Source organism: Anas platyrhynchos, chromosome 2 (assembly GCF_047663525.1).
Source record: "Anas platyrhynchos isolate ZD024472 breed Pekin duck chromosome 2, IASCAAS_PekinDuck_T2T, whole genome shotgun sequence".
NCBI lineage: Eukaryota > Metazoa > Chordata > Aves > Anseriformes > Anatidae > Anas > Anas platyrhynchos.
The window spans coordinates 149,313,890-149,340,451 of record NC_092588.1 but is presented as its reverse complement, the minus strand read 5'-3'; the positions used below and the strand labels follow the sequence as shown (position 1 = coordinate 149,340,451).

The 26,562-nt window shown below is 36.6% G+C and overlaps 1 protein-coding gene across 1 annotated transcript in view; it reads right to left on the bottom strand.

The window, feature by feature from the left end:
• The window catches only part of VIPR2 (vasoactive intestinal peptide receptor 2), a 65,166-nt gene extending 39,241 nt beyond the window's left edge, over positions 1 to 25,925 (bottom strand). Inside the window, exons 1-4 of the mRNA XM_038174746.2 lie at positions 25,599 to 25,925; positions 22,662 to 22,764; positions 9,052 to 9,159; positions 6,410 to 6,507 (exon numbers count right to left, since the gene is read on the bottom strand). Of these exons, the coding sequence (XP_038030674.1) occupies positions 6,410 to 6,507; positions 9,052 to 9,159; positions 22,662 to 22,764; positions 25,599 to 25,652 (363 nt within the window). The 5' untranslated portion in view covers positions 25,653 to 25,925. The remainder of the gene's footprint in view (positions 1 to 6,409; positions 6,508 to 9,051; positions 9,160 to 22,661; positions 22,765 to 25,598) is intronic.
• Positions 25,926 to 26,562: the final 637 nt, after the last annotated feature.

Here is a 26,562-nt window from a genome sequence, read left to right as displayed (position 1 = left end):
TTCAATATCAGAATGGATGTAATCTTACTCCTTAAATTTTCTGTATGAGAGTAAATAAAAGTGTCTTACTATGCCTGTAAGACCTATGTAACTCTTACAGACTCAGAAAAAAAAGGAAATGATGTTCTGAAATTATGAATTTAATATATATTTAAAAAAAAAGATGAAAATCCACATTGTGTTGTGGCAGTCAAAATACAGAAAAATAAATTACTGACCTAGATATAACTATTAAATATTTGTCACTACTCTATATTTTACATTGTACAATTTAGAAACAGACTCTTCATATTGTATTACTGCAAAACAAACAGACAAAATAATACAAAATCTGATAGCAAGGGAAAATTAATCTCTTTCATGTAATCTGGGCATATTTTATTCCTTATTCACTATTTTGTGTCAGCCATAGTCTGCCATAGTTAAACTTCAGCTTAACCTCTACACTTAATTAAAAAAATTAGACTGACAGAAGTAAAATGAGTACAAAGGTATAGACTGACCAATCCAGGATTTAAAACTAAATTATATATATATTTTTGAAAGATATTAACAAAGATAAAATATCAATCTCTTCAGAATTTGTAACTCCATTCAAATCATAAACTGATTTAAAGCATGCATATGAAATTGAAATAACAATTATGAAATTGAAATGACATGAAAATTTCTGCATGTGTAACAAAAATAGCATTTTTGTAATGTGATTAAGAATAGGTGGCCTTGCAAAATATTCACATGGTTATTTGAGCAATACTGATTCTAAAACTGAAATTCAACAATTTACTTTTTGTGTTTTGAGGAAAATACTCAAATTACAACCAGTAAACCAACTCAGTTGGTGGTTAGGCACTACAAAAAACAGTAGCTTATGATTTTCACAATTGTATGGAAACATTTACATTATGTCTAACAGTTTTCGAGACAATAAAGACCTAATACTAAGAAGTTTAGACTTTTTTTTTTTTTGGCTAACTGATTTTAATAGGTTTTACAAGTATATGAAAACACTACACATAAAAATAACTTGGTTTATTACAAATTTGTGTAATTTGTGTAACTTGCCATACATTTTTGGTAAGATTTGTTCTTATACACTCTTGTTTACTTAGAATGGACAACTTTTTCTGCTAATGCATCCTTCAAAGTTAGTTTCATGTTATTTTTATTAAGTTTAGGAGACAGAAGTACTCTTTGCTTATAGAACAGACACAGTGCAGAAACTTCCTAGTAAAGGTTACAGTTACCCAGGGGATCTTTCCACCTCAGCCTTGGTTTGGAAGGACCTCTAGGGGTGAGAGGTGTGCTAAAAACGTGTCGAATGAAGTGAGGTATAGGACTGGATTCTTTGTCCAAAGGAGTTTCACTATTGACCAGATATTACTATTGACATAAAAGATGAACACAAACCTCCCTATTTATTTCATCAAAAATTGTAACTACTAAAATATACAACTACTAAAATATCACTACTGAAGTATGATCATTATCATCACAGATTATGCTATTTTGTTTATTCTGGGGTCCAGTGTATTCCTGTAATACTGTACGTAATAGTCTAGTATTCAGAAATGTGATTTTTGCAATTATATTAAAATATGAGCTCTCACATTTTTATAATATAGGTGTCAGAGTACATTCCACAGTATTCAAATATTGATATTGGAAGAATGTATCAGAAAACCTTAAACTGCACAATCAATATAAAATTATTTGGGCCTCGTAAATTAGTTCAGTGCATTAGAAATACTGAAACAAGCAAATGTAAATATAAATATTACCAAAAAAAAAAAAAGTTCCTTCCTTTTGTAAAATTAACTTCAACAACACAGTAGCCATTTCTAAACACTTGTAGCACATAATATGAGAGTGCAAATATATACTGAAATAAAGAAATTGATGATATGTTATGTACAATTTACTTATTATTAGGCACACATTTTTAGTTGACATGGCACGGAACAGAATTTACTAAAAATATATCTAATAAAATTTGTATTCCTCAGTATTTAACCATCTTTATATAACAAATTAATGATATCCCTTTTTCAACATGGTTCTCTTTCAGTTCACTTTAAGCCTAAATATCATCCAAGAAAAGAAGAGACCAGCAATGCTTAAAGTACCTATTAAAAATAGAGATTAATAGCTGTTTAATAAGAATTTCATCTCATTCAAAGTTCAAATCATAAAGGAGATGACAATTTTAACAACACAAAAACCTCATTACTGTCCTGTGTAAATATATACCAGTATATGTGTACCTGTGTATGTGAACATTCTCAGTATGTACAGACATTTTGCAGAGTCTGTGGGCAATCTGCAATTAATAAATTAAATTTCCACTGTACTCCCACAGAAGAGAATATCAGATTATATTCAAGCCCAGTCCTTCTCACTTTGAGCCAGTAGAAGAAGATTTTGTATTTATTTTAAGGTATACTGATCTCTTAATTGCATCTTATGAAAAAGTAATGAAAAATGCAGAATGTGATGTAAATAACAATAGCATGACTCACAAGCACACAAAATAGCATTGATAGACAGCAACCTGCATTACATTTTCTTGAGAGGGAAGCATACAATTTAGATTTCGGACAAATGATCTAGGGCAATGATGCACTTCATGGATAGTAGTAATTGATCTGTTTTCTAAAGGTAGCTACAGAAATTCAAGACAGAGTTTGTCCAAGTCAGACAAACCTGACCTCGCTGCCATGACTCCAACTGTTTTGGGCTTGTGTACCTCGAGGAACACACCTAGGATATTATGACAGCAGCCTAAGAGTGGTTGCTTCAGGCAACTTGCCAAACAGGAGGATATTTCTTTCAGCAACAATGCTTCCACTTATACTCAAGCAGCAACAGTATCCTCATGTGTAATAGCACTGAGGATCTTTCTCTTCATACGACCCAAGTATTCAAATCACATAGCCTGTGAATTGTATTTATTGTATGGTGTGTGATTTAATAAACCTTGGGCCAATTTAGACTAAAATTAGATAAACTGTATTGACCGACCCACTCAGTACTTTAAATAAAGTGTACATATTTCAGTCCTTTACATTCACCATGCATCTTGCCTTGTTTTAGTAATGCAGAGAGTCTAATACCCTATGAGGACAGCTAATACTCATAGATAAAAGATGTCAAAATATGTTCACATGAAAAAAAAAAAAAGGTTGCAACAAGACTTAGGTTGGGTTAACACACCTTGACATATTTTTCTAGCACGGTCAAATCAATTCACTCATTTTGCCATTGTGGAGCCACGAGCTGAACAGAAATACACAAGGAAAAAAAGAAGATACTTATTCAAACGACTGGGATGAAGCTAAAACATGATCTTGAAGGTTAGCAGCATTTAATTTTCTTATAGGAACGAGATTGGAAGTATATAATAAAGGTTTAAATACACGATCTTATGTGATGACAATTGTTCAGTCACACTTGCCAAAGTAGTCTATAAATACAGACAAGCACTGAAGACTACTAAACTAAGATCTAATATCAAATAAAACATTCTATTTAAGGATTCTGCATCAGCAACTTATTGTTAATTTCAAAATGTTATGCAAATATTTTCTTTTTATAGAATCTGCTAAAATACCATTTGACATGGAATAAAAATTGAATGCTTTAACTCTGACTAAAATCAATGAGAACTGTGGAAACAGTGATATTTTTCATACCCTGAACAGTACCGGTGACCTTGGCAGAGAAATAATGGGTGACCTGCTTTCAGTATCTTATTTAAACTTTCTCATTTCAGTGCACTTTCAGTCTAAAAATTCAGTACCTATGAATTAATCACCTCTTCAATATTTGTTTGCCAATGTCTTTCTCTCAACCTCTTCCATAATATTCAAAATTGCTTGAAACAGGTGTGTATCTGGAGATACATATACATGTGTGTGTGCATACATGCACATATATTTAAATAAATATAAAATATGTATGGAACTATACATACTTTACACACATATTTATAGAAATATACATATATATTTTGAAGTTAGAGATATAAGTCCGTATCCTAAAAGACCATAAAAATACAGAATAAATAGTTAAAATATGTAAAAGACCAGAATAAATACTTAATTGGATATCTAATGGAAATTCATTCAGCAGTGAAGTTACAGGCAGCAACCTACAAAGAGAGTTTCTATCTCCTCTCCAAACATTTTCTTCAGAGAAAGCATACAAAATAAAATTTAAGACAATTAAATACAATAATTAAATAAAACAATAAGAGAAGTATTTTGTCACCTTTCCTAAAATATTATGGCCTTAGTTACTGTAACTCTGAGAGTAACCTCATACATTGCCTGCAAAGCATATTGTCACGTAAAATTTTTGTGTCCAAAGTATTTTGTACCTGAAGACTTAGGATTTAATTTTTAACTCTTTTTGTTGAAATTCTAGGTCAAATGCAAATGAACTGTTATGCAGTTCAAATGCAAATGACTAATGTTGAGGAAAAACATTTTGTTTTGAGGTGTTACCACTGAGCTCTAAGACTCAAATAGAAGAAAATATCTCCTTTTTGTGTAACAGTTGGCATTTGAATGCCTCCTGAAATCTCTGAAATCTACTGAAAGATACTATCATTATTATATTTCCTCCCACAACGAGATGGATTTAAACATATGCTTTCCTGTTTCCCTTTTCAGATTATATTCTGATAATTTCATCCTTTCTTTAGCTACCAAAACCAACCAAACAGCCCTATGACAGTTGCATATTTGCATTAAAATATAGTATTTGCACAGGAACAACCTGCCCTGTGGCAAGCCAGCACCATTATATAAATATTTACTTTTGACTTGTCAAATTGAGGTTGAAAAAGAGTTATTGCCATGTCTCACCGAAATAACCAGCTTATGATAGTCAGGAAAGAATATTCTCAGAGCAATGACACCGGTATGTGAAAAAAGAGGACAAAGACCCTCAGGTCATGTTGCTTGAAATGCATTTTCCACTTTCCATCCCTGCAACATGCTATGTGCTCATGTCATATAGTATCTATGGTAGATGTCTAGGATATTCTCTCCATTGTGCTGTTGCTAATGTGTTTTTTTTTTTCTGTACCTGCTTTCCATATTTCTTCTTTTTTTCTTCCTTGTTGGTTTATTATTTTCTCTTTATCAGGCTTATTCAAATGTCACTACTACTTCCTATTTCCGGTTTCTCTAGGTTAATTCCTGCAAGTACAGTCATTTCAAATGACTTGCATTTCAATTTTCATTCAAATTTTCAGTACTTGCATTTCAAATTACTACTTCAAATTACCAACAAATACGTAAAACAAAAACTGTTTTTCAATTCATACTACTTCCTTCTTCTGCTAATTAAGTAAATCTCACCACTTGAAATAATATCATTTGTTAATTTGATTTTTTTATGTCTTGACCAATTTTGCCACCATATGACAATGTTTCAGATGATTATAGTGTTTTAAAACAGCAGTTTTTGCTTGTAACACGTAACTGCTATCAGATGACACTGATGTTTTGGAACGTGTCTACAGAAAGGACAGCAAAGCAACATATTCTAACTATTTTCTTTATTACCTGTTTTCAACTATAGTGCTGGAAGGGCTTTTAAATACAGAAAGAGATGACAAGAACTGCATATCTTAGCTAGAAACCAGAACACCTCTGCAAAACAGCTGGAAGAGGTCTGCTAGAGTTGTTTCACACATACTACAATTCAGAAAAAAACAACTAGCAAAGTATTCATGAGATGACTTCATCTGTTCATGATAACAAAAGTTCTACTGTGAGCTCATGCCTGTAAACAAAATCTTGCACTGCTAGTCTCAGCAGACAAACTGATAGAAGATAGGTAAGATGGAAAAAGCACTACCCTCAACAACAGAAAACAAGGAATAGTTTTACAAATTGAACAAATTAAGGTTTCCATTTTTGCTGTATTTATGATATCTCAATAGCTTTTTGAACCATTTCTATTCACTAACGCAATTTGAAGTCCAACGTAAATCTGATAACTTAAACTCACACAAGTGATCAAGTGGTACATATATTATCAACAGATTATTACTTTATTAGGGTTTTAATAGAAATATCTAGAAATAACACAATGCAAAATACACTCTTCACAAGCCCAGTAACACTGCAGTAACAGAAATACAGACCCATGGTGTTACAGATACAGGTGTTACTGAAATTAACACCTGTTTATAGTCTTGAGTTTCAAGCGGTCAATGAGTTCTACATTTCTGTTTTTGTCTTTGTCTTTGAAATCCAAGCATATGGCAACTGATGTTACCAAAAACATCTACAGAATTCCATTAATTCTGATAGAGCAAAATGTGAATTATTTGGAAGCAGACTATGTTTCTTTTGAACACCAGCATCTAAATGAATAGAAAGAATGTTTTTCCTACCTTATACTCATCCTCATAGTCATTATATCCACAAGTACTGAAGATGTCAGGAAAAATATCTGACCATCCATTACTCGTACAATTTTTGCTAATATTTCCTGAAAAGCAAAATTCGAGAGTTTAAATCAGGAGGACTCAAAAGTCTGCTCATTGTCAACTGTTAATCAATCTAACGTTGTCATCTTCTGTAAATAACAGAATAGAGCTAACGTGCTCTATTTCCTAGCTCCCCTGCATACTCAGCCATTTCCTCTCATGTACTCTTCATTAATTTTACTTTGGCTTTTAATGTTATTCTGAGTTGCCTTTGCGCTGAAGAAAAACAAAAGCAATTCCAAGCTGTGATTGCAGGCTTCTGCTCTGGTATAATAGCTATTTCTATGACATCTGCAAAACTCTGAAATTTATTTTGTCTAAAGTATACTGAATGAAGGCTTTCAGCTCACTCTATAGAAGGGCTAATTTGTAGATGAGGTAATCTGATAGAAAATTGTTCTGAACTCCTATTTAAGCTTTCTTGAGAAGGCAGTAACAAATGAACTTATGAGTTATTAAAGTTCTTAAATATTAAGGTGAAAAATTACTGCTACAGCAAATTTTGGTAGAGTTGGTAATGCATTCTAAATGCCAAATTTGGTGATACGTTGAAGAACAATGAAATAAATACATATCTTGAATCTCATCCTTTGAAGCAAACACTGAAACAATGTAGTTATGGAAGGTACAGGAAATGTGCAAGTATAGTTAGAAAGTAATTTTGAACAGTTTATTTCAAACTAAGCTTTTGATTGGAACTGAGAAGTTGACTCTTTTCCCCTGTAAAATCACTCAAATGGAATTGGGACAACCCATGATACTACTCCTTACTCTAACAAATATGTGCTAATGTGTATATAGGATGGAACAGCTTAAATAGAAAACTGAAGAGTCTGATGTCAAAGTACAGAACAGTCATTAAAATTATTATAACATCCTTACAATGTTAAATCTTGAGCTACTTCTCTTCACCTTTCCTAGAGAATATTTATATCTATGATGCTTGAATTTATAACAACATATTGCTATGGTTTGGAGGTTACTACTGGTCTTTAACTGATATAGAGAAGTCTGTTTTCCATCACCCAGGAACAATTTTATGTGTCACAGATCAGCTTTGTCCAAAAATAACTAAATGTGTTTATATACACTCCAAACTAAAACCTTTGTGATTTTTATCTTGCTCATTGGTTACTGGAATTTCTTCTTTGTATAAAGTCTTCAGCTGAAAGTTGTAAATATCCTACCAAAGGGTTGACCAACAAACTACAACATCTCTCTAGCTTGTAACTAGACCTTGACCTCAACCCACAGTATCTTCTCAAACTACAGAACCACTTCTGCAGTTTGGCATAGACATGACATTTTTTAAAGAAAATGTAACCTATTTATACATTCTGAAGAGTTTTCATTTTAAAAGTACATGAAGATTCTCTGATTAGGCAGAGCAGAGGAACACGTTAACAGAACCACAAACTATGTCAAAGCTATTTTTGCAAGAAAAAGACTATGTATGCAATATGCTATAGTATTTTCTTCTGTAAGTATTTTAAGGCCATCTAACTTAAACAGTTAGGCCAAGTTCTATGGAAGGCATTGGGTATTTCTGTACCATCTTTCTATGCAATTAATATTTCAGACAACAACCAAACTTAAAGCCTATGATGTTACTTGACACATACATTTTAATATGAAACTTCACTGAATAACTACCTGATATTCATATATGTACATTGTTATGTAATACAGAAGCACTATACGATAATATGACTGCTTTTATAGCAAACAGTCATTCAAGGTGAAGTCATTAAATGTTCAGTAGCCAATTGTGTGATATGCTTAAACTATAATTCTGATCATCACAGAAGAAATTAAGAGCTGGTTCTCCAAGAGCTGTAAAGATGACAACTACTTTTTTAAATTCCCAGTTTAAATTACGAAATCATATAAAGAATTGATGGTATTAAAAAAGTCTACACGTAACTTGGAAGAATTCTATGAATAATAAAGTACTCCAGATATTTTTGTAGAAGAATTTAAATTTCCTCCCAGGAAAAAAAAAATACATCTCAGTAGTCTAGATAAATAAAAAGATTTAGATTTCTCATTTAAAGATATTTTGATAATTTCCTGTCATAAGAATCAAGTGAAGTTGCAATGTTCTGTATACAAATTAAATAAACAATATATTGTAGAACATAAGAAAATTATAAAGGTGCTGAGATACTTAATTAGGCCATAATTGAATCACCCATGCAAGATGTTTGCTGTCTTCCTTCTCTGAAATTACAGAATTACAAGATTTTAAAAGACCTCTTAATTGAACAGGCACCTCTAAAAAAATCGCCCTATTAGTTCCACAAGCAAGCAGTAAACAGGTGGCTATGAAAAAAAAGCTGTGTATAAGACAAATTATGGCAAATGATAAAAAGGAAATGACCTTTCTGTCCTGATGCCCAAGTGAGATAGAGTTTAAAACATTGTGAAGAGTTTAGATAAGAAAAAGAAAATGTTATTGTAATACAAGATACTAAGAGTTGTTAAATATCGAATGTCCAAACTTTACATAGAGAGTAAGCATGAGAGTAAACCTTAAAATGAAATACCTGGTTTTCCAGAATAAAAACTAAATACTTTTGGGCAAGGGACAGTGACAGTCTCTCCAATCTTTGCAGGACGCCAACAAGTGATGTTATCCCAAACTCCAACACATCCTGTAACAAAAACATTAATAACAGACATGAAAGCTCAGTTTGGTTCAAACCACCCTACTGTATATATCCTGTAAATAGGTAAGACTTGGTAGAAGCTTTGGATAAATAGTTCAAGAAAGTTTAGACTATTTAAAGAAATAGGCAAAGATAATATTTTCTATGAGATTTTCAAGGGAATCATAAGTCTGCTGATTAACCAGCTTCTTTTAAGTCAGTTAATATACTTGTTTGCAAAATGTCTCATCAAAACTATGTTATTTTGATGGCATAATGCTAAGATACGATAAAAAAATATAACAAGCAACTTCTGAGTATTAATATAGTTTACAGGCAATCCAAAATTTTGAGACTCTCTTAATCACTGTTTAATGAACTTTTTAATTTGCATTAACAGACAAACTGATAATCACAAAGAAATATTTAAGTAATTTGTTGAACTCAATAACACAGATATCATGACTACATCATTACTGAAGAATTCTTGGAACAATGTGTATGGACTCACAAAATCATCTCTCCAAAACTAAGTAACAGAGAATCAAACAAAGAATGCTTCTGTGTATTTATTTCAGCTGAGGGTCCAGAAACACAGGTAAGTTTCCTTTCTAAGTTAGGTCCTCCCCTACATCCTGCCACTGTCACCTTTTATGCAATTTGTAATAAAGAAGATGCTATTTCTCTCTTTTATAATGCATTAATACTTGTCATAGTCAAATAGCATTATTGACTAAGTGTTGTTAGTGGCAGCTGATGGGCAGGTAAGAGGACGGGGAAGAAATGTTTCTCGATTATGCCACCTCCCACCTTCTGTATTGCCTCACTGCTACAGACTACTTGTAGGCAGCTTTACTACGTGTTTTTGCTTATGCAGTAGGCTGCAGGATGGCACTGAGCACCCAGGATGTCCTCCAGTAGTATATGGAGCTGAGCATACAGATTCATCCACTGTCCTTAGAGTAGGTCTGGTCCTGAAGTATGTTCAACTGGCCAGACATGCCCACTGTTTTCTTCCTGGAAGTACACGCTCTTTCACTCTCTCCACCTCTTCCTCTCCATGACTTTATTTTATGTTTTATTATATTGGGAAAACTGTCCTGATAGGAGGCTTCTTTTAATTACAGGAAGTGGAAAGAGGTCAAGAAACAATCCTCGTCCTTGTTAGACAACAGGAGGAATCCTTGTTCTGATGCAACCTCAGAAATAGCAAAGCTTTTCTCAACATCCCATATACCCATGTTAGTAAGACCAGAAGATCCAAGCAATGACAATTGCTTAGGCCAGGTCCTTCTGTGTCTCTGCGTATTATGCATGAATATTTATGAAGTGAGCTCCAGGAGATGGGGCTATTTTCTAAGTCAATCTCTGAGTAAACTTCGCTTGGGCAGGTACACTAAACTTTGCTTCTTCCTTACGGTTAAAAGAGCAAGAAAACTCTTCACAGCTTGGAAAAAAAAAGGAGTTTAGGTTATCCTCATTCTTCATTATTAAAAGAAGATGTAGTAGTAGAAGATTAATAGTATGCTCTACTAAATTAGGCTGTGGTTGTCAAAAGGCATCTCAATATTTGAGAAAGGCCTTTCACAGTCACGCAGTTCCCACTGGCTGTGTTTCACACACCTGACACTTTTGCACTGTTCTTCCCACATTACTTATAGCTGGTGAACAAAACCACTTGAGGCTCCCGGCTCAATATCACACCTCCTTTTCAAGGTGTGGAAAGTTACTGAACAAGAATTTCAGGACACAAATTTCCATATGATTATTCTCAACTTATTAACCAAACATTATGACTTATACTGCCACCTGGACTTTTGGGCCCCTTCACAAAAGCAGTTTTCCCATTTGTCAGCACATTGAACATTAAGATTTACTTCACTAAATGCAGACATCTGCAATACACTAGCCACCTCAGGCTCTCTTTATTATTAGTGGTGATTCAGTGAATATAATTAGTGGAACCTAAGGTATAACTCATTGAATCACGGAATAATTGACCTTTAGTCAAGGTCAATATGAAACTGGGCCAACTTTAAACTTGTATCAGATTAGTCAGTGGTGTTTCCAGTTAAGTGTCAAAAATCTCCAAAGATGGAGATATCACAACCTGTCTGGGTAACCCAGCCCAGTGTTTGACTACTCTGTGAAGAATTTTGCCATGCATCTAACTAGGATTTCCCTTGCTACAGATTGTTTTCATTGATGTTTGGGTTTCTTTTCTTTTTTTTTCTGTGCACCTCCAAGAAGAACCTGGAACCTGGTTCCATTTTCCTTGTAAGCCCGTTACATAGACGAAAACAGCAATTAGATAACTCTTCTCCAAACTGACAGCTTTCAGTCAGTCCTCATATGTCACATATTTCAGTGTCATCTGTGTGCCCTCTGCTGAACCAATTTATGTCTTTCCTGTACACAGGACCCCAGAAATGGAGCCCAGACGTATTTGGCCTCAAAACTGCCAAATAGTTGTTTCCCTTGATCTACTAGGTTGCTAATGCAGCACTGTATACAAGTAAACCTCATCTTCCTAAGGGTGCACTGCTGACCCATGTTTAAATTTATATATTTCTAAAACAGATACCTAATAGAGTTCATAGCAATTTAATCCTAAAACTGTTTATTTCTTCCCAAGAGATTCTGAAGTTATTAATTCAGTTGCAGAATCCAGACCCTAAGTATTTGCATTTGTTCTAACTGATCCCTTGTCCGCTTAATTCTTTGTGTCTAACCTTGGTTTGTCAAGTTTTCCAGTTTCTTCAAAATGGACTAATTGCTTTGGTTCCTTTAGTAACTCTGGACTCCTAGGACAATATATCTGACTTCTTTTAACCTTACCTTAGGGTAAGGACTTAGGACTAGGAACTGTAAGAGTATTCCATCTGTATTCCAAAGTCTGCTGAGAAGTTCCTGTTCCTGTGGACAACTCACTCTTACCTCTTGAATGAGCGTTTTTAACAACTGACTGACAGTGCAACCTGATTCTTTGAACTCCAAAATCACCTTCTTTTTCTCTTCATAAGCACGAAGCATGTGTGCTTTTTAGTGTATCTGCCCCCTACAGTTCATTCACACATTTCATTAAGAATTGGCTCATGAGTTTTATCTATCCTGTGTTTTATCTGTTTACCTTAAACTCCCTCTGGCACTTGTAGCCTTTTTTTTTTTTTTTTTTTTTAGTGTTAGTAATACACTAACACATGGCTCTGAGGCCATGCTGACTTGGCCGTCTGTATGTAATTTAAAATATGAACTTTAAATCTGAGCAAGTCATCTTGATACCCTTTGAAGTCAATGGGACTTAAACATGCTTAGGTGCTTTCTGAGTTTAAAATTAAGTCATACTCTCTATGATGTAACACCAGGGCTTATGCAAAGTAAAAGAATGCTAACCCTAGCCAATTCAGGTCATGCTTCCTTTCCAATTGATTTTAAGCCAGAAATAATGTCGACAACATCACACAGAAGTAATCAGAAAGACAAAGAAACTATTTTCTTCGTCTGCCAGCACTCAGAACTATAGTGGCAAAATGAAACTCGTTTGGCTTGGATGGATGCACTGCTTGAGCCAGCATAAACAAATCCTGGAGTACACAAGAATAATTAGCATCTTGTGCGACTTCAGACCTTTTTAGTTCATCCCCATTTTCAGTAACAAGTGAGAGCTGAGATGAGTCATGAAGTGTTCATGCCGGCCATAAAAGCTGATGACTTTCACAAATTTTCTCTTCTATTTACCACATACTCTGTAAGATGGTGAATTTGATACAGCAACCTGCAAACTGTTCAGAAGCCTTTACAAATTGATGCCATGCGACTATATGGACTGGATTAAGGCTTTGCTAAAAAGGCAGCTGAACAATGTGGACTTCAGAGCTCCATTAGTATCTGCCTTGCACCCCAATTCTTATTCAAGCTCACTTACATAAAATATCATATAGAAATATGGAAGTCCAAGTCCTATTCCAACCAAAATCATCAATACAATTTGCAACAGATCTTGAAGCTACCTTGAAGGAAATAAAATGATATACAAGTTTTTGATGTTCAAAACATTACAAGTCACAAAAAATTTCCAGGGAATATACTTTTTACCCCGTTTTTTCCCCAGTATCCTAGGACTTTACAGGTATATACCCCAGAGAAAAGAATGACATTTTCATACTCCTTAAATCAAATAGATGAAATAACACAAAAGATGTATTTCTGAAAAAAAAAAACAAAAAAAAAAAACAACAACAACAACAAAAAAACCCACCCTGCATTCAAATTCATCAGCAATCATGAAAGTGAAACCTGAGTGGCTGTCATCAGAATTCCAAGAACATTAGGTCTCGATTTATGCATATTTACTGGCTTATTTATTATTGTACAGGAAATCCGAGAAAACTGCTGAAATGTCCTGGAGGCATTTATATTTACTGAATGACTACAGTGTGTTTCTGAAAACTGGTCTATGGATGAAAGCTGAAATTCTGGTGTTACTGAACTCTGTGCTGACAGAGACTGCTGAAAGTACAACTGTTAAACAATATACACTTTTATGGTCTCTCAGCTTACACTTTTCCTCATTTCCCCCTCCTATTACTACATAGTTTTGACAAGATTGCAGTCATATATCATTTTCTTCTCTTAGCAAAATGTACCTGTTCTGCAGAGGTGGGATACGATTAACAAGTTCATACACTTGCATGAGTTTGTCTCTTCCACCCCAACAACATCCATCTACTGTATAGCATAAGCTTAACCATGCACAATTGAAAATAGCAATTAGTTTCCCACTGATCTTGGAAATTCAAGATGTGTCACACCTGGAGACCTAGGTGGGATTCACAAGACTTCAAGCAGATACTGCTCTTTAGCCACCATGGTCTCCTTTTGCAGTTAACACAAAAACATAAAATATTGTCAGAAGGTGACAAAACACAATTCACCCTGTTCTGAGACACATGAAAATAGGCCAGATTGATCGCTCCCTACAATTGACTGGTTTTCCCCAGTGGCTGTAGAGCTCCCTAGAGTGCTGCAAATATCTATACTGTTGGAAAATGAAGGCGAGATAAGGTCTAGGTTTAATGTGTCTCTGTACATAGAATATCTAGCTTGATTGATTGCTTTCTATACTCACTCTCTACTACTCTGTCAAGACATTTATTCAGTCAGTGTTAGGATTTCTGGACTGTTATTCATCACTTCGACATTTCAGAAAATCATTCGGTACGCTCATTCTCTGGAAGTTTCACCTATCTCCCACATACATAAACCTGATTCCTACTGCCTTCAAAGGATATTAAGTAATTCTTATACAAAACATTTAAATGAATATCTTTAAGTAAGGTATTATGCCTTAGTTATAATAAGTATTCTATCAATAATTGCTGTAATATTTTTAAAAGCTTATTAGAAAATGTCAAAAAGTAAAATGTTCCAATGTTTATTTCATATAGTCCCTGCAATTTTCTATATTTAACACATTTAACCAAAAATGTTTATTTTATTCTAAGTATCCAAAATTATATTTACGTTCATTTAAAAAAAATAATAATTATGCTCATTCATGGATTTAGTCTCTGTGTTTGTATACAGTTGTAATAAATTCTCAAGCCTTGAATGTTTTTGTACTTTCACCTTGATATTTACACATAGAAAAATCAACTCAGCTTGCTGCTCTACCATGGCTCCCTAACTTTTCTGAGTATCTCAACTGCCATTCTCTTTACCTCCTACTTTACCTATTAATAAGGCTAGCAAAGGAAAAAGAAAAAAAAAGGGTAAAAAAAGGGTTCTTCATCCCTATTTCTGTGACGCCTAGAAGAACTCTTCTGCACCCTACACATAAACTCTTTTCATCCTCTTCATGTCCATCAGTTACTTCCCTGGTGAGTCACTCTATCCAAGCAAACAATCCATCTTCCCAGAAAATCTTTGTTCAATGACTCGCTCATAAGCTTGGCTACTCTGATACTCGCCCCTGTTCCTCCAGATGATATTCTTAGTTAGTTGAAAAGAGATTACTTACTTATTTGAATGTTTGGTCTTTAGTGCTTGTGATGTATTTGCAGATAATTCATAGCGAAAGGAAATATAACAGACTATAAGCATCATTTTGTTTCTCTTTTCTTTTTCAGCTTATGTATCGCCACCACATTCATCATCCTGCTGACATCCAGTCTGTGAGCTACAAGTTTGCTCGCCTATGTCTGCTTCTTCACTTGTAAAAATATGTAACAGTGGGTTTATACTGGAAAATTTTGTTTATATACGCACCTTACCCATATATTGACCACTAGGTGGCACTTTGCATTTGTATTTAAAAAATGCCAATTCAAGGAGAAGTTTACCATTTTTTTAAACTAAGCGTGCGTGATACATGAAACAAAATGAAAGAAAATCTGCCAGGAAGTTGTCAGGTAGTCTACGGTTTATTTTGCAAACAGGAAACATTTTGATTTTTGTACTTAACTTGACAAAGCAAAAGCAAACTCACCTCTTACGGGCAATCTTTTCTAGACTGTAGGTCTGAACACTGCAGCATGTAATTTAGGCTGCATGAGAATTTATGAACATATAGAAACTGCAAGACTGAAACATTATGAATATATAGAAACTACAGACGTTTTTTCTGCAATTTCACATAAGAAAGAAAGGAAAAGGAGGAGCTCAAGAAAAAATGAGTTAGCAAATTGGGCAAAGAAAACACAGCAGAACTGCTTAAAGTGGTAATAATAAGACAAGGTACAAAAGTACCACTGCTCCGAGCTACTTTGCTGAAGTTATTTGCATCTGTTTGTCCAGACCCTGAACACTCCAACAGGCCTTAATGTCCCTGACCAGCATCACCTGGGGACTGCCCTGCTCCCCCTTCCCATCTAACCTCAGTTCTGGGCTCACCTTCAGCTGCGCTATGGTCTGTCTTCAGCTTCCTCACCAATGCCTGTGCCTGCCTTGGCCTGGGCTCTGATCCACCCCTATGGTCCTGCCCAGCCATCCTGTGGCTGTGTCCAACCCTGATTCTCTGTAAAAGGCTTGAACCTGACCCTCACCCAACGGCTGATGCCCCAAGGAGGTGCCCAATGGCCCCAGCCTGCTCTGCTCCCTGGCTGTGGGTGGGACAGGCCCCAGGAGCTGGTGGCCTGTGCTCCTGTGTACATGAGGACACGAGCTGCAAAACTGTCCAGAAGTAGCCCCATAATGCCTGTGCTGAACTATAGCACTGTTGTGAAACCATGCAGAGTGTATACAGCCTCTGATCAGGCACAAACACTGAGGAAACATGAATATAAACATTTTTTAATTATTGACCAACTAAAATGACTCACACACAGCAAGTAGAATTTATGGATGTTATACAGTATACACCAGATTTAACTAGTCAAACAAAATGAAAAATACAATAGGCTTTATTTCATATCCAACTAAAATGTTTTCTGTTTATAGATTTTTAAAAGCCAGTCCTATTACTAGGAATGGCAAAAATGTTGCTACTGAGGCTTCTGGGGGATTACTGGGTTTCACTAAATTAAGAAATTTCAGAAATACAATAGCTCCTTTCTGAAGAACAGTTTCCCACCAGAATATCAAAAGTATGTAAGTCAATTTTAGTTTTAAGGTAATTTACATATTGTAATTCATACTGTAATGAAATACAGAAATTTTGAGCTAAACGTTTTTTTAAAAAAAAAAAAAAAAAAGCTCTGAAAAAGAAAATACATTTCCATTCAAATTTTCTACCAAGTAAATCTTGCTGTCTAATTACTTAAAATGTTTCTTGGAGACAACAGCATGTGTTTTTGTATGAATATTGTCTTATACTAAAAAAATACTCACATGTATAGGCAAAACTGTAAGAGCTATGTTCTCCTTTGTCTTGCCCCAATTCAGACATGCTGTCCATTCTTAAGAAAATATCATTAAATATCAGTCCCCTTTTCTTACAGAATTCACAAAAAATTAAAAGTCTGTGTAAGGTGCTGTTACTATACATTTCTGTGGATTACTTCTCATGTGCTATTTTCTTTATTAGTTGGCATTTTTTTAGTGCATTCAGGACTGTTTCTTCATGGCATTTAAACTTTGGATGTCATGGAGAGTAGACTGTCATGGTCAAAGCTGTCTCTATCAAGACTTGAATTCAAAACAATGTGTGTCTGGTGTTTCTTTCAGAATCTTCCAAAAGCTATAATAAATTATTTTATGGTTATATAAGTAATTTCTTCAGGGTTCCAAATGCTGTTTGTTAATATACACTGATTAATTTCTTTAATAACCTTTTGGAGGCATAGAAATTTTAGACCTTCAAAATTGTAGAATATCACTCTTAGTAGCTTCATGATGTGAGATTTGAAATGAGGCTGACCAGGACATTTTCTTGGTCTTCACCATTTTTTTCACGTTGATTAGTTTTCCATAGGCAACTACACTTCCCACACCTCATTTCATTCAAGGTGCTTTCTCACCTGTGGCCCAGCTCCTTAAAAGACTAGCCAGCTCACTCCGTCTTCTGCTCTCAGATAATTAAGATCTTACACCAAAGCCCACATGTTGACAGTGTTTTATATGGTTTCATTAACACTCTGATTAAAGGAAGCCACAAATAACCAAACATTGAAAACAGTCCCCTCAGCTTCTTAAATATTTAAAAAAGAAAAAAAAAAAAGGCATGAACCAAAATTTAGCAGCATGCCTTTTCCACAGCTAGAAAAGCAGCAACACAGCTCATAAAAGTTGTCCTGACAAGAGCTTACTGGTGCTGTGTGAAAGGAAGTTCCTTGGTCCCCCTATCTTTAAACTCCACTTTTAATGCCACCTCAGATAACTCTAAGCAGTGCTGCAGTCTAAACTATTGACTCATCTTACAGAGAGAACAGCTGCAAAAAAAAAACATTAACTGATTAAAGACCTTGATGAGATTGGGAGGATTAAGAAAGAGGGAACTTTGAGGAGGTTCCTTTTCATGCAGCAGAAGAAAGACCTCATCCAGCTTTGTGTACATCTCTCATTTGCTGATGTGGAGGAGAAAGTGATCTTCAGGCTGCTATACTTACACTCACAGTTAGTCCTTCAGACATATGTATGTGTGTATATGTGTGGGTTTGGAATACACGATAGGCACCTAACTGTAGAAATAACCTTAACAGCAGAGATTTGTTAGACAAACTAATTTTTAACCAATATTTGAATCCCATCATTGTGAACAGCCTTCAGAGAAATTTGGTGCTGCAATCACTGAGGGAAATTCTGGCAGTGTAATTCAGGAGATTAGATTATACAGTAACATTGCTTCCTCTTGCTTTAAATTTATGAATAAGTGAACATATCATTTTGGTAGTCCTGTCCATTTTAATGTCCCATTACTAGGGGCATTAAGAAGCTGCTCTTTGAAAGGTTTATGAAATTCTTTCCAAAGACATTTTTCTTTCCATCTACATCCTTTCCCCAAAGTTAAGATGTCATATGTAAAAATAAATACATTGTCTGGCATATGGGTCTCACAAAAAAATATTTTGGAAAGCAAGAAATGAAAAGATTTATTTAACTGTGTAGCCACTCAAGCCAAAATGTTTTATTTTTTTTTTTAATTGACTTCATTTGTTCATACTGAAATCATTTTATAACTTTTTATTGTAAAACCCTTTCATAAAGCCTAGTAACTGAGTTTCAACATTGTTGATTATAAGATTTCAGTTTTCATTTAAAGGTGAACAGAAATTAATCAATTGTTCTATAAAGGTAAAATTATAAATACTGAGCAAAGACAGAAACTGACAGAGTATTTTTGTGCATTTGTAATCATTTGTATTGGGATCTTTTTGTGTGTGTGTGTGTGAGAACATGTCATGGGTAGAATGTAAAATATGAAATAGTGTTTTCTCATATGAACCTCAAAGCCCATAAGTTATGGGCAACTTAGAATGGAATTATTCTGCCCTTCAAAAGCAGGACAGCAACAGCTAGAGGCCTCTTAGGCTTCAAGCTCAGGTGCATCCATACCTTTCATGTCAAATTATAGAAGGAGAAAACAAATGTGGATGGAAGCTAATGCTGTCTACATAAAATAAACAACTAGATTTGCTAAGATCACGATCACTACACAAACGAAGGCACTGCCATAGATCCTTGGAGAGTGTCTTTTTCCTTAAATGGAGTGTAATACTCTCCACTATGGAAGTAAGGCTAATGCCTGAAATTCCCCCAAAGGGTGCAAATGAGAAAGTCATGTGCTTTTAATATATCCTTAACATTGTTCAGAGGATTTTTACACAGTATTTATGCAGTGTTTCCTTGCAAAACCCACTATTGCTTTATTAAACCATGAAGCAAGCAGGTCCTCCATGGACTTCATCACCAATCATTTTAGGCACACTACGGAAATTATGCAGTGAAGTAACTCTTCAGCACTTTATAAAGCAGCTCATGATGGCTATAACATTGTTTTATGGTGTCAAAAAAAACACAAAAAACAACAACCCATAGTCATCATTAAATCTTTCCTTTATGTATTCCTAGCACAGAGATGCGAAGTATTAGTACACATACAGTATTCCACACGTAGTTGCTATTTAGGCCAAAGGGACAAACTTCCTGTCCTATGAACTTCGGACCATCCAAAACTCATTAACTGTGCATGACAGTCAAATTCTGGAGCATGTTACACAGAGATGTGAAGGCTTCATGGGTTCTCAAGAAGTTAATGGAAAAATTCCCACTGATTTTGATAACATCTCTAGTAAACCTGCATTTCCAAATTCTAGACAGGATCTTGAATTTCACTGTAACTTTTGTCAGGCAGGTATCATATACTGAAGTCAGAAAAGTGTGACAAGGGTTGTATAACTGTCTTTCCTGTTCAGGAAAAAGTGAAGTGGGTTTTGTGGATTTATTGTAATGAATTATGTTTCAAGAGCAATACAAGTTTTAGGTGTGCAGCTAGAGCTTGGACTAGTTCCAGCTTGCCAATTTTCATTAGTAACTCTTCTTTATTAGCAGCCAGAGTATCGCTGTGAAAATCTGCATGTCTCTGTTCAAAATACTCCTTATATCTTAGTATGAATTCAGAGATTTTATTTGGAAAATAAGGACACATTAATATTTTAGTAAAAATATTTTTAACACAGGTTCTTCTGGACAGGTTGTTGGTAAAGGTATCTATAACATGAAGCATAGGATAAATTCTCCTGTAACATTAAACATAAAGTTTATTACCATACAGGCTTTATTACAGTCTCCTACAAAATGGAATATTCCGTTTGTTTCAGTCAGGCATTCAGTTAAATTCATAAATTCTTCCACTGCTCTTTTATCTCTACCTGCACGGCTAAATCAACAGCATCAAAGACACTGTCTGCTTCCAGGTTATAAAGTTCTTACACAGCATTTTGTCTTCAGGAAACCCCACTCTTCCAGTGAGAAGAGGCTTTGAAGGAAATATTGCCAGAAAACCTCTTCACCAAGGAAACCCAAAATAAAACTGGCATGCATGACAAAGATATCCTTAGAGCAGCCCAGCATCTGAATCACAAAAACACATCTTGAAGAAAACTTCACTTTCAAAGCCTGGTAATAGCTAATAGTGAATTTACTAATTCATAATTTAATTCATTAAGCTAGGCTAGTAATTATTTCTCCATATGGCTTCACACTGGTATTATCTATGTGACAGACATCTCTCTTATCACTCATATAAATAAAAAAATCTAAATGTAAATAAATTATTCCATTAAGAATTTGCTTGGAAGAGAATCACTTATTATCATCTTTCTAATTACTGATCTGGATTAATCAAAATGAGAAATGATAGTAAAATACAAACTGGTGATGATCCTTTTAATCATTGCATACAGATTGGTATTAGAATGTGCACTGAGGGATTTACAAATTCAAATCAAGAAAAGAGGTGGAGAAGGGATTATGATTTGGGACTTTTGTTTATGCTCAAAGGGCACTGCAGATGGCAGGTCCTTGATGTATCACAATCATCTTCAGAGACTATTCAAAATGGATAGATTATGGAAAAGCAAATATACTACATATCACTTAATTCAGCCAAGGAAAAAATACTGCACTGCAAGAGTTGCGGTCTTGCAAGGAACCAAGTTATTCTGAGATGATATGTAACAGCACTACAACAGCAAAATGCAGGACGGCAATGAGAAATTTCAACTAATTTGAAGTGAAATCCTTCCAACCACTTGAAAAGCATTTGACAACAGAAAGTTAATGATTAGTTTCAGATGTGACATTACTCTGCAAGAATCAATATTTTCTTCTGAATCCCAAAATGTGCCCTTAGGTCTAAATTTTCGTTCCATTTTTTGTACATCTCACTGAGAATCCACCTTTCCTTCAATATTCTGCATGTTACCAGAGGAGTGTTGGGCAAGTAACATATACAAATGAAGCACTCCAAGAAGCACTTTTACCTTTTCACTGGGAGGGACATAGAGACTGCTGTCTGCTCACAAATTCTGGCATATGGCTTACAAAATATAACTAATTACAAAACATTAGTACCTTTGGCAGTTAAAACAAAAACAAAAAACAAACAAACAAACAAACAAAAACCACTAATACACAAATGTAATAAATACAGATTCTAACTTTCCTAAAAAGACCAACTTAACCAAGTTCCTGGCATCCTACATACACTAATGTTACAGATTTGCTTTTCATTTTCTAGCTGGATTTATCTGTCACCTTCACATTTTTCTTGCTGAACAAATGGCTTTATCCACAGCACCAGCTTAAAAGAAAACTGTCATACTTTTCCGTTTGTTTGTTTTTGACAAGATTATATTGTACTCACATGAAACTGTAGCAGGGAAATCTCGGAAAATTTAAAATAAAATTAAAAAAAATAATAATACTTATATACATACATTCTCCTCTTCTCTCTCTTTTTTTTTTCTCTGTCAAATTCCTGTCAGCTGTATCTGCACCTGTATATTTCTTTCTATCTAGACAGAAGATAAAAATGCTACCGTAACAGAGTAAATTCATTTTCTGAATGTAACACTAGTGTCCAATTTTTCCTTTGCATGACTGTGGCCTTATGCAGGTGAATCTGATCTCATGTCTAAAACATTGCTCAGAGATCATTCCTGCCACAAGTATTTTACTTTCAACCAGTAAGACACTTGGAATGAGACACTTGGATCCAAGGCTTTCAACTTTTCTCAGACTTGCTCTTTCTACTGGCCCTATCATCACCACCCTGCAGCTTCTCTGTCTGTGAAAAATAGTAGCAGCAACACCCTAAAACATCAGTGCGAATTTTCTCCCATCTAGCATGCCTAGCCCAGCACACCTCTCACCACATGTTTGCTGTGGCTGTAATTTTAAGGCAAAAAGCTTTTTAAAGCTTTTTTTTTTTTTAATGCATTTTAAAATACATAGAAATTATAAGCACAATACAAAGAAATATGACAACTGCAATTGAGCTAGCAAAGAAGGTAAAGGGAAAAAAACCTCAGTACTCAGTTGTCTCGACGTTACAGCTCATCTTTTCTTACCTTTGTAGTCCACTGGTTTGGCATTCTTTAGAAGTTCCATGCACCTTGTTTCCTCCTTGTGAATCTCCAAATGTAATCTGCATTCTGGATGGACACCATTCACCTGTGTCAAATTAACAAATGGGCCAGAGTCTTGAGACATGAATTAAAATGCTTTATAAAGAATCCAACTACCAATAACAAAATCCACAAGTTAAACTGATACTATTTTTGCCTAAGTATGTGCTCAACATTTTATGCACACAAACGGTGCCCATTTTAGCTTCTCACGCACTGACTTTTCAAAACAAAAGGTTAAAATAATGCACTAGAGCATACACTAATTCCTGCCTGCAGCATTCTAAGGCTAACTGTCATTTACAAGAAAATATTTAACTTTGTAGTGCATTTGCCAATACTTTCTTCCTCCAACAAAACAATGAGTTAAACTGAAGCAACAAAGTAAACACAGAACATAAAAACAAATCAAACTGCATTATCTTTGACGTGGTAAATTTTGATTTTCATCCCTTTTCCACCATGTATATTTTATATCATGAAGGCCTCAGAACATGATTATTTGATTCAAGCAAGTCCTACAGAGGAGAAAAAAAAATAAAAAATTTAAATGAACACAATATTGCCTTTACTCACTTACGGCCCTGCCCCCATTTACTTATGTCCACGGGAAGAGAAAGGGATATAGATGGGGAGAGAAACAAGACACTAGGAAGCTGTGCTGATATCAGTGGGATTCACAGAGATCATAATGAAATAAAACATTAATATGCTATTCTTCAGTCATTCTCACACTTTAAGTTACAAAGAAAAGGGTGACGTCTCTTATTTTTTCAGGGAGACATTTAATAGCAGGATCTGCTAGTAGTCTCTGGTTCATCAGACACTATTTTTCAAAATTGCAATACTTAACGAAGCTGTGATTGGGAACCTGGAATTCGGAGTTAGGACTGACAGCCAGGTTACTCCACAGGCTCCCTGTGGGCAAGCCAGTTGCACAGCTTTTAAAAATACACCATGATAACCATAAGCACAACATAGCTTAACCATAAGATAACAGCAGAAGATGCTACAGAAACTCCAGAAATCTGTCTCTTCTCCTCAGAATTTGTTATTTCATCATCTATGAAAACAGAACCTTACTTCCATTTCCCGTATTTTGACCATTTAAATTATAAGCTGGACAGGTATTTTTTTAAAGGAATTTTTACAAATCCTTAACTTAAATTAGGATTCCTAGCTGTTACCATAGAAAGTTCAGAGTTAAACTGAAAATAACAGCATATTGTTATGTATTATGTGCTTTACAGATAGCTCCTACTTAGAATAAATGTAAACATAATGACTTTTACTGCATTTTCCTTCCACATAACAGATTTTGTAAAATAAATAAATAAATAAATAATTTAAAAAAATGTTATTTTGTCAATTGCAAGCATTCACTAGCTGACTGTAGACCTCTTACTCATCAAAAAGTATGAGAATTAATGGGTGTTGGAAGGGTGGATTCCAGTTAATGGCAATGTTAAATAAATGAGGAGTAAATCAAAGCAGCTACTGCCCTGAATGAAATTTACAAAATAAGTACTTAGAAAAGAACCACAACTTTCCCACTACTGGTGATCTAATATTGAAGATTACTTCAAGAACATAAATTTGGTAGCACCCTAAGGTAATGCAACATTACTTTTCAGACACGGGATGCATGCCAAACTGTAACATACTTTGTTCCAATACACAGCCCAGTTTTCTTCAGCTAAAAAGATTTAGGGCTCAAGACTGTGTGGCACTGATGGTGTCCCAAAACACATCAAGAACCCCAAAGTGAATTTTGAGGGCACTCACCACCCTTCAGGGCCGGCCAGATACGCGTCTCTGTCTTTCCTTCTGCTTTACCAAGTGTAGGTTATTCTTTGTAAGTAGTGATTACTGACCTGTGTGCACTGTAGTGTGTACTATAAAGGTACACAGGGACTTGGAAATCCAGCTGAAGAGTCTCTCAGCATTCTTAGTGGATGAAAAACCTTTAAGGCACCCAGAATAGCAATCGGTCGGCAAAAACATTTCGTTTGACAAGTAGTTTACATTTACCTTCAGCATGTTTTCCCAACTCTTGTTGGAAATGGTCTCAGATTTTAAATTTACAGTAACAAAGCGGTTAGATTCAGAGGGTAGATTTTTATTATTTGAGGTCATGTTTTTGGAGACATTGTACTTTTAAAGACTGAAAGAAACCGAAGTTTCTTACAACTGAAGAAACACTTAAAAATATACAGATGTGGAAGGAAGATACCTTAAAAGAAACTATTTTAATATTCTGAATGCTTTTTTTATGTTAATATCACAGAGGAATTATCCGTGCACGTATTACAATTGCTAATGACCCTCCAGACCGTACCACGGCAATGCTCTGCGGTGTCTGTGGAAACTCTCAGTGAAACAGTTTTCAGGGACAGCCGAAGTAACAAAAAAAAACCGTGAACAACCCACAGCCACCGGGAACAAGCCCCAATAACCAGGAACAAGCCCCAACCACCGGGAACAAGCCCCAGCCGCCGCCGCCCGCTCCCCTCAGCCCCGCTCGGCCGGGGCGGAGCCGTCCCGGCCCCTGAGGAGCGGCCGGGGGCGCGGGGTCCCCCCGGCACCGCCACCTGCCGGGGTGCCGGCGGGGCTGAGGAGCCCCAAATCCCTGTTGAGAAGTGGGGGACGCTCGCCGTTCTGCAGTTACAGCGGGACAAGTCGCGTATCTCCCGCCCGGAGACAGTTTGCCCAGCCGAGGTCTCTCGCACCTGCTACGGCTGCCTCGGAGCCCCCCTCGGGGGGACGGGGGGAAGCTGCGAGGGAACCGCCACGGGCGGCTCCGGGACAGGAGCGGGGCAGACGGGGCTGGAGGTGCGGAGCGAGGGGCGAGCGTTGCCCTCCCGCCGCAGGGTGACTTACCGGCCCCAGGCTCCAGCAGAGGAGGAGGAGGAGGAGGATCGGCAGGTTCCTCATGCCAGCCAAGCGCCGTTGGGCTCCGCTTGCCCCCTCGGAAGGCGGCGAGCAGGAGCCGGGTCCCGCCGCGGCACCATAGGGCCCGGGGGCCGCCGCTGCCCGGGGGCGCCGAGCCGAGCCCCCCGCCCCGCGGGCGGCCGCCGCCCTGCGGCTGAAGGCAGCTCCCGCACCTGCCCCCGCCGCCGCCCGCTCCGGCGGCCGTCAGCTCCCGGCCCCGCCGAGTCCCTGCCCGTCTCTTCTCAGCTCCTCCTCTACGCCCCGGCTCGCTTCCCTCCCGCTTCTCTCCTCAGCCCCTCTCCGCCGCTGCCTTTTCTCCTCCTCCCCCTCGCCGCCGCTCCCGCTCCCCCCCATGAGGTGCGGGTCGCCCCCGCCGCCCCTCAGGTCGCCGCCGTGGGGATGTGGGCAGCGCTCGGCCCTCGCTGCCAGCCTCCAGGAGCCCGAGAAGCCCCCTCAGGCTTCTTTTTGAGGCTCCCGGGTGCCCGTCCCGACGGTGTGCCGGGGCACCGGTGCCAGCTTTGGGATTTTGGGGTCCCTGCTGCCTGTCAAAGCACCGAGGCGATCGGGCGCGGTGCCCCCGGAGCAAACACGCACACACAAGCCTACACGGTGGGGTGGGGTCGGACAAGAGACCCCTGGGCAGATCAGCAACTGTATTACAAAACCTTTCGTGCCACCTAGCTGTTTTTTTTTCGAGGCACAATGTTTTAAGGCAACTTTGTAAGATTGCCGGGCGGTTTGTACTGGGTGTAGATCTTGCTTTTGCCTCACAAGGCACTTACAATATATAATGAAGTGAGAATCGTGTTAATCCCTGTCTATTGTCACAGAAAAAGCAGAGTTCATGCGCTGGCTTTTAGCTGAGAATGAGAATAAATTAGATTTATCTTTCTGCTGTCTCACATGTGCTGTA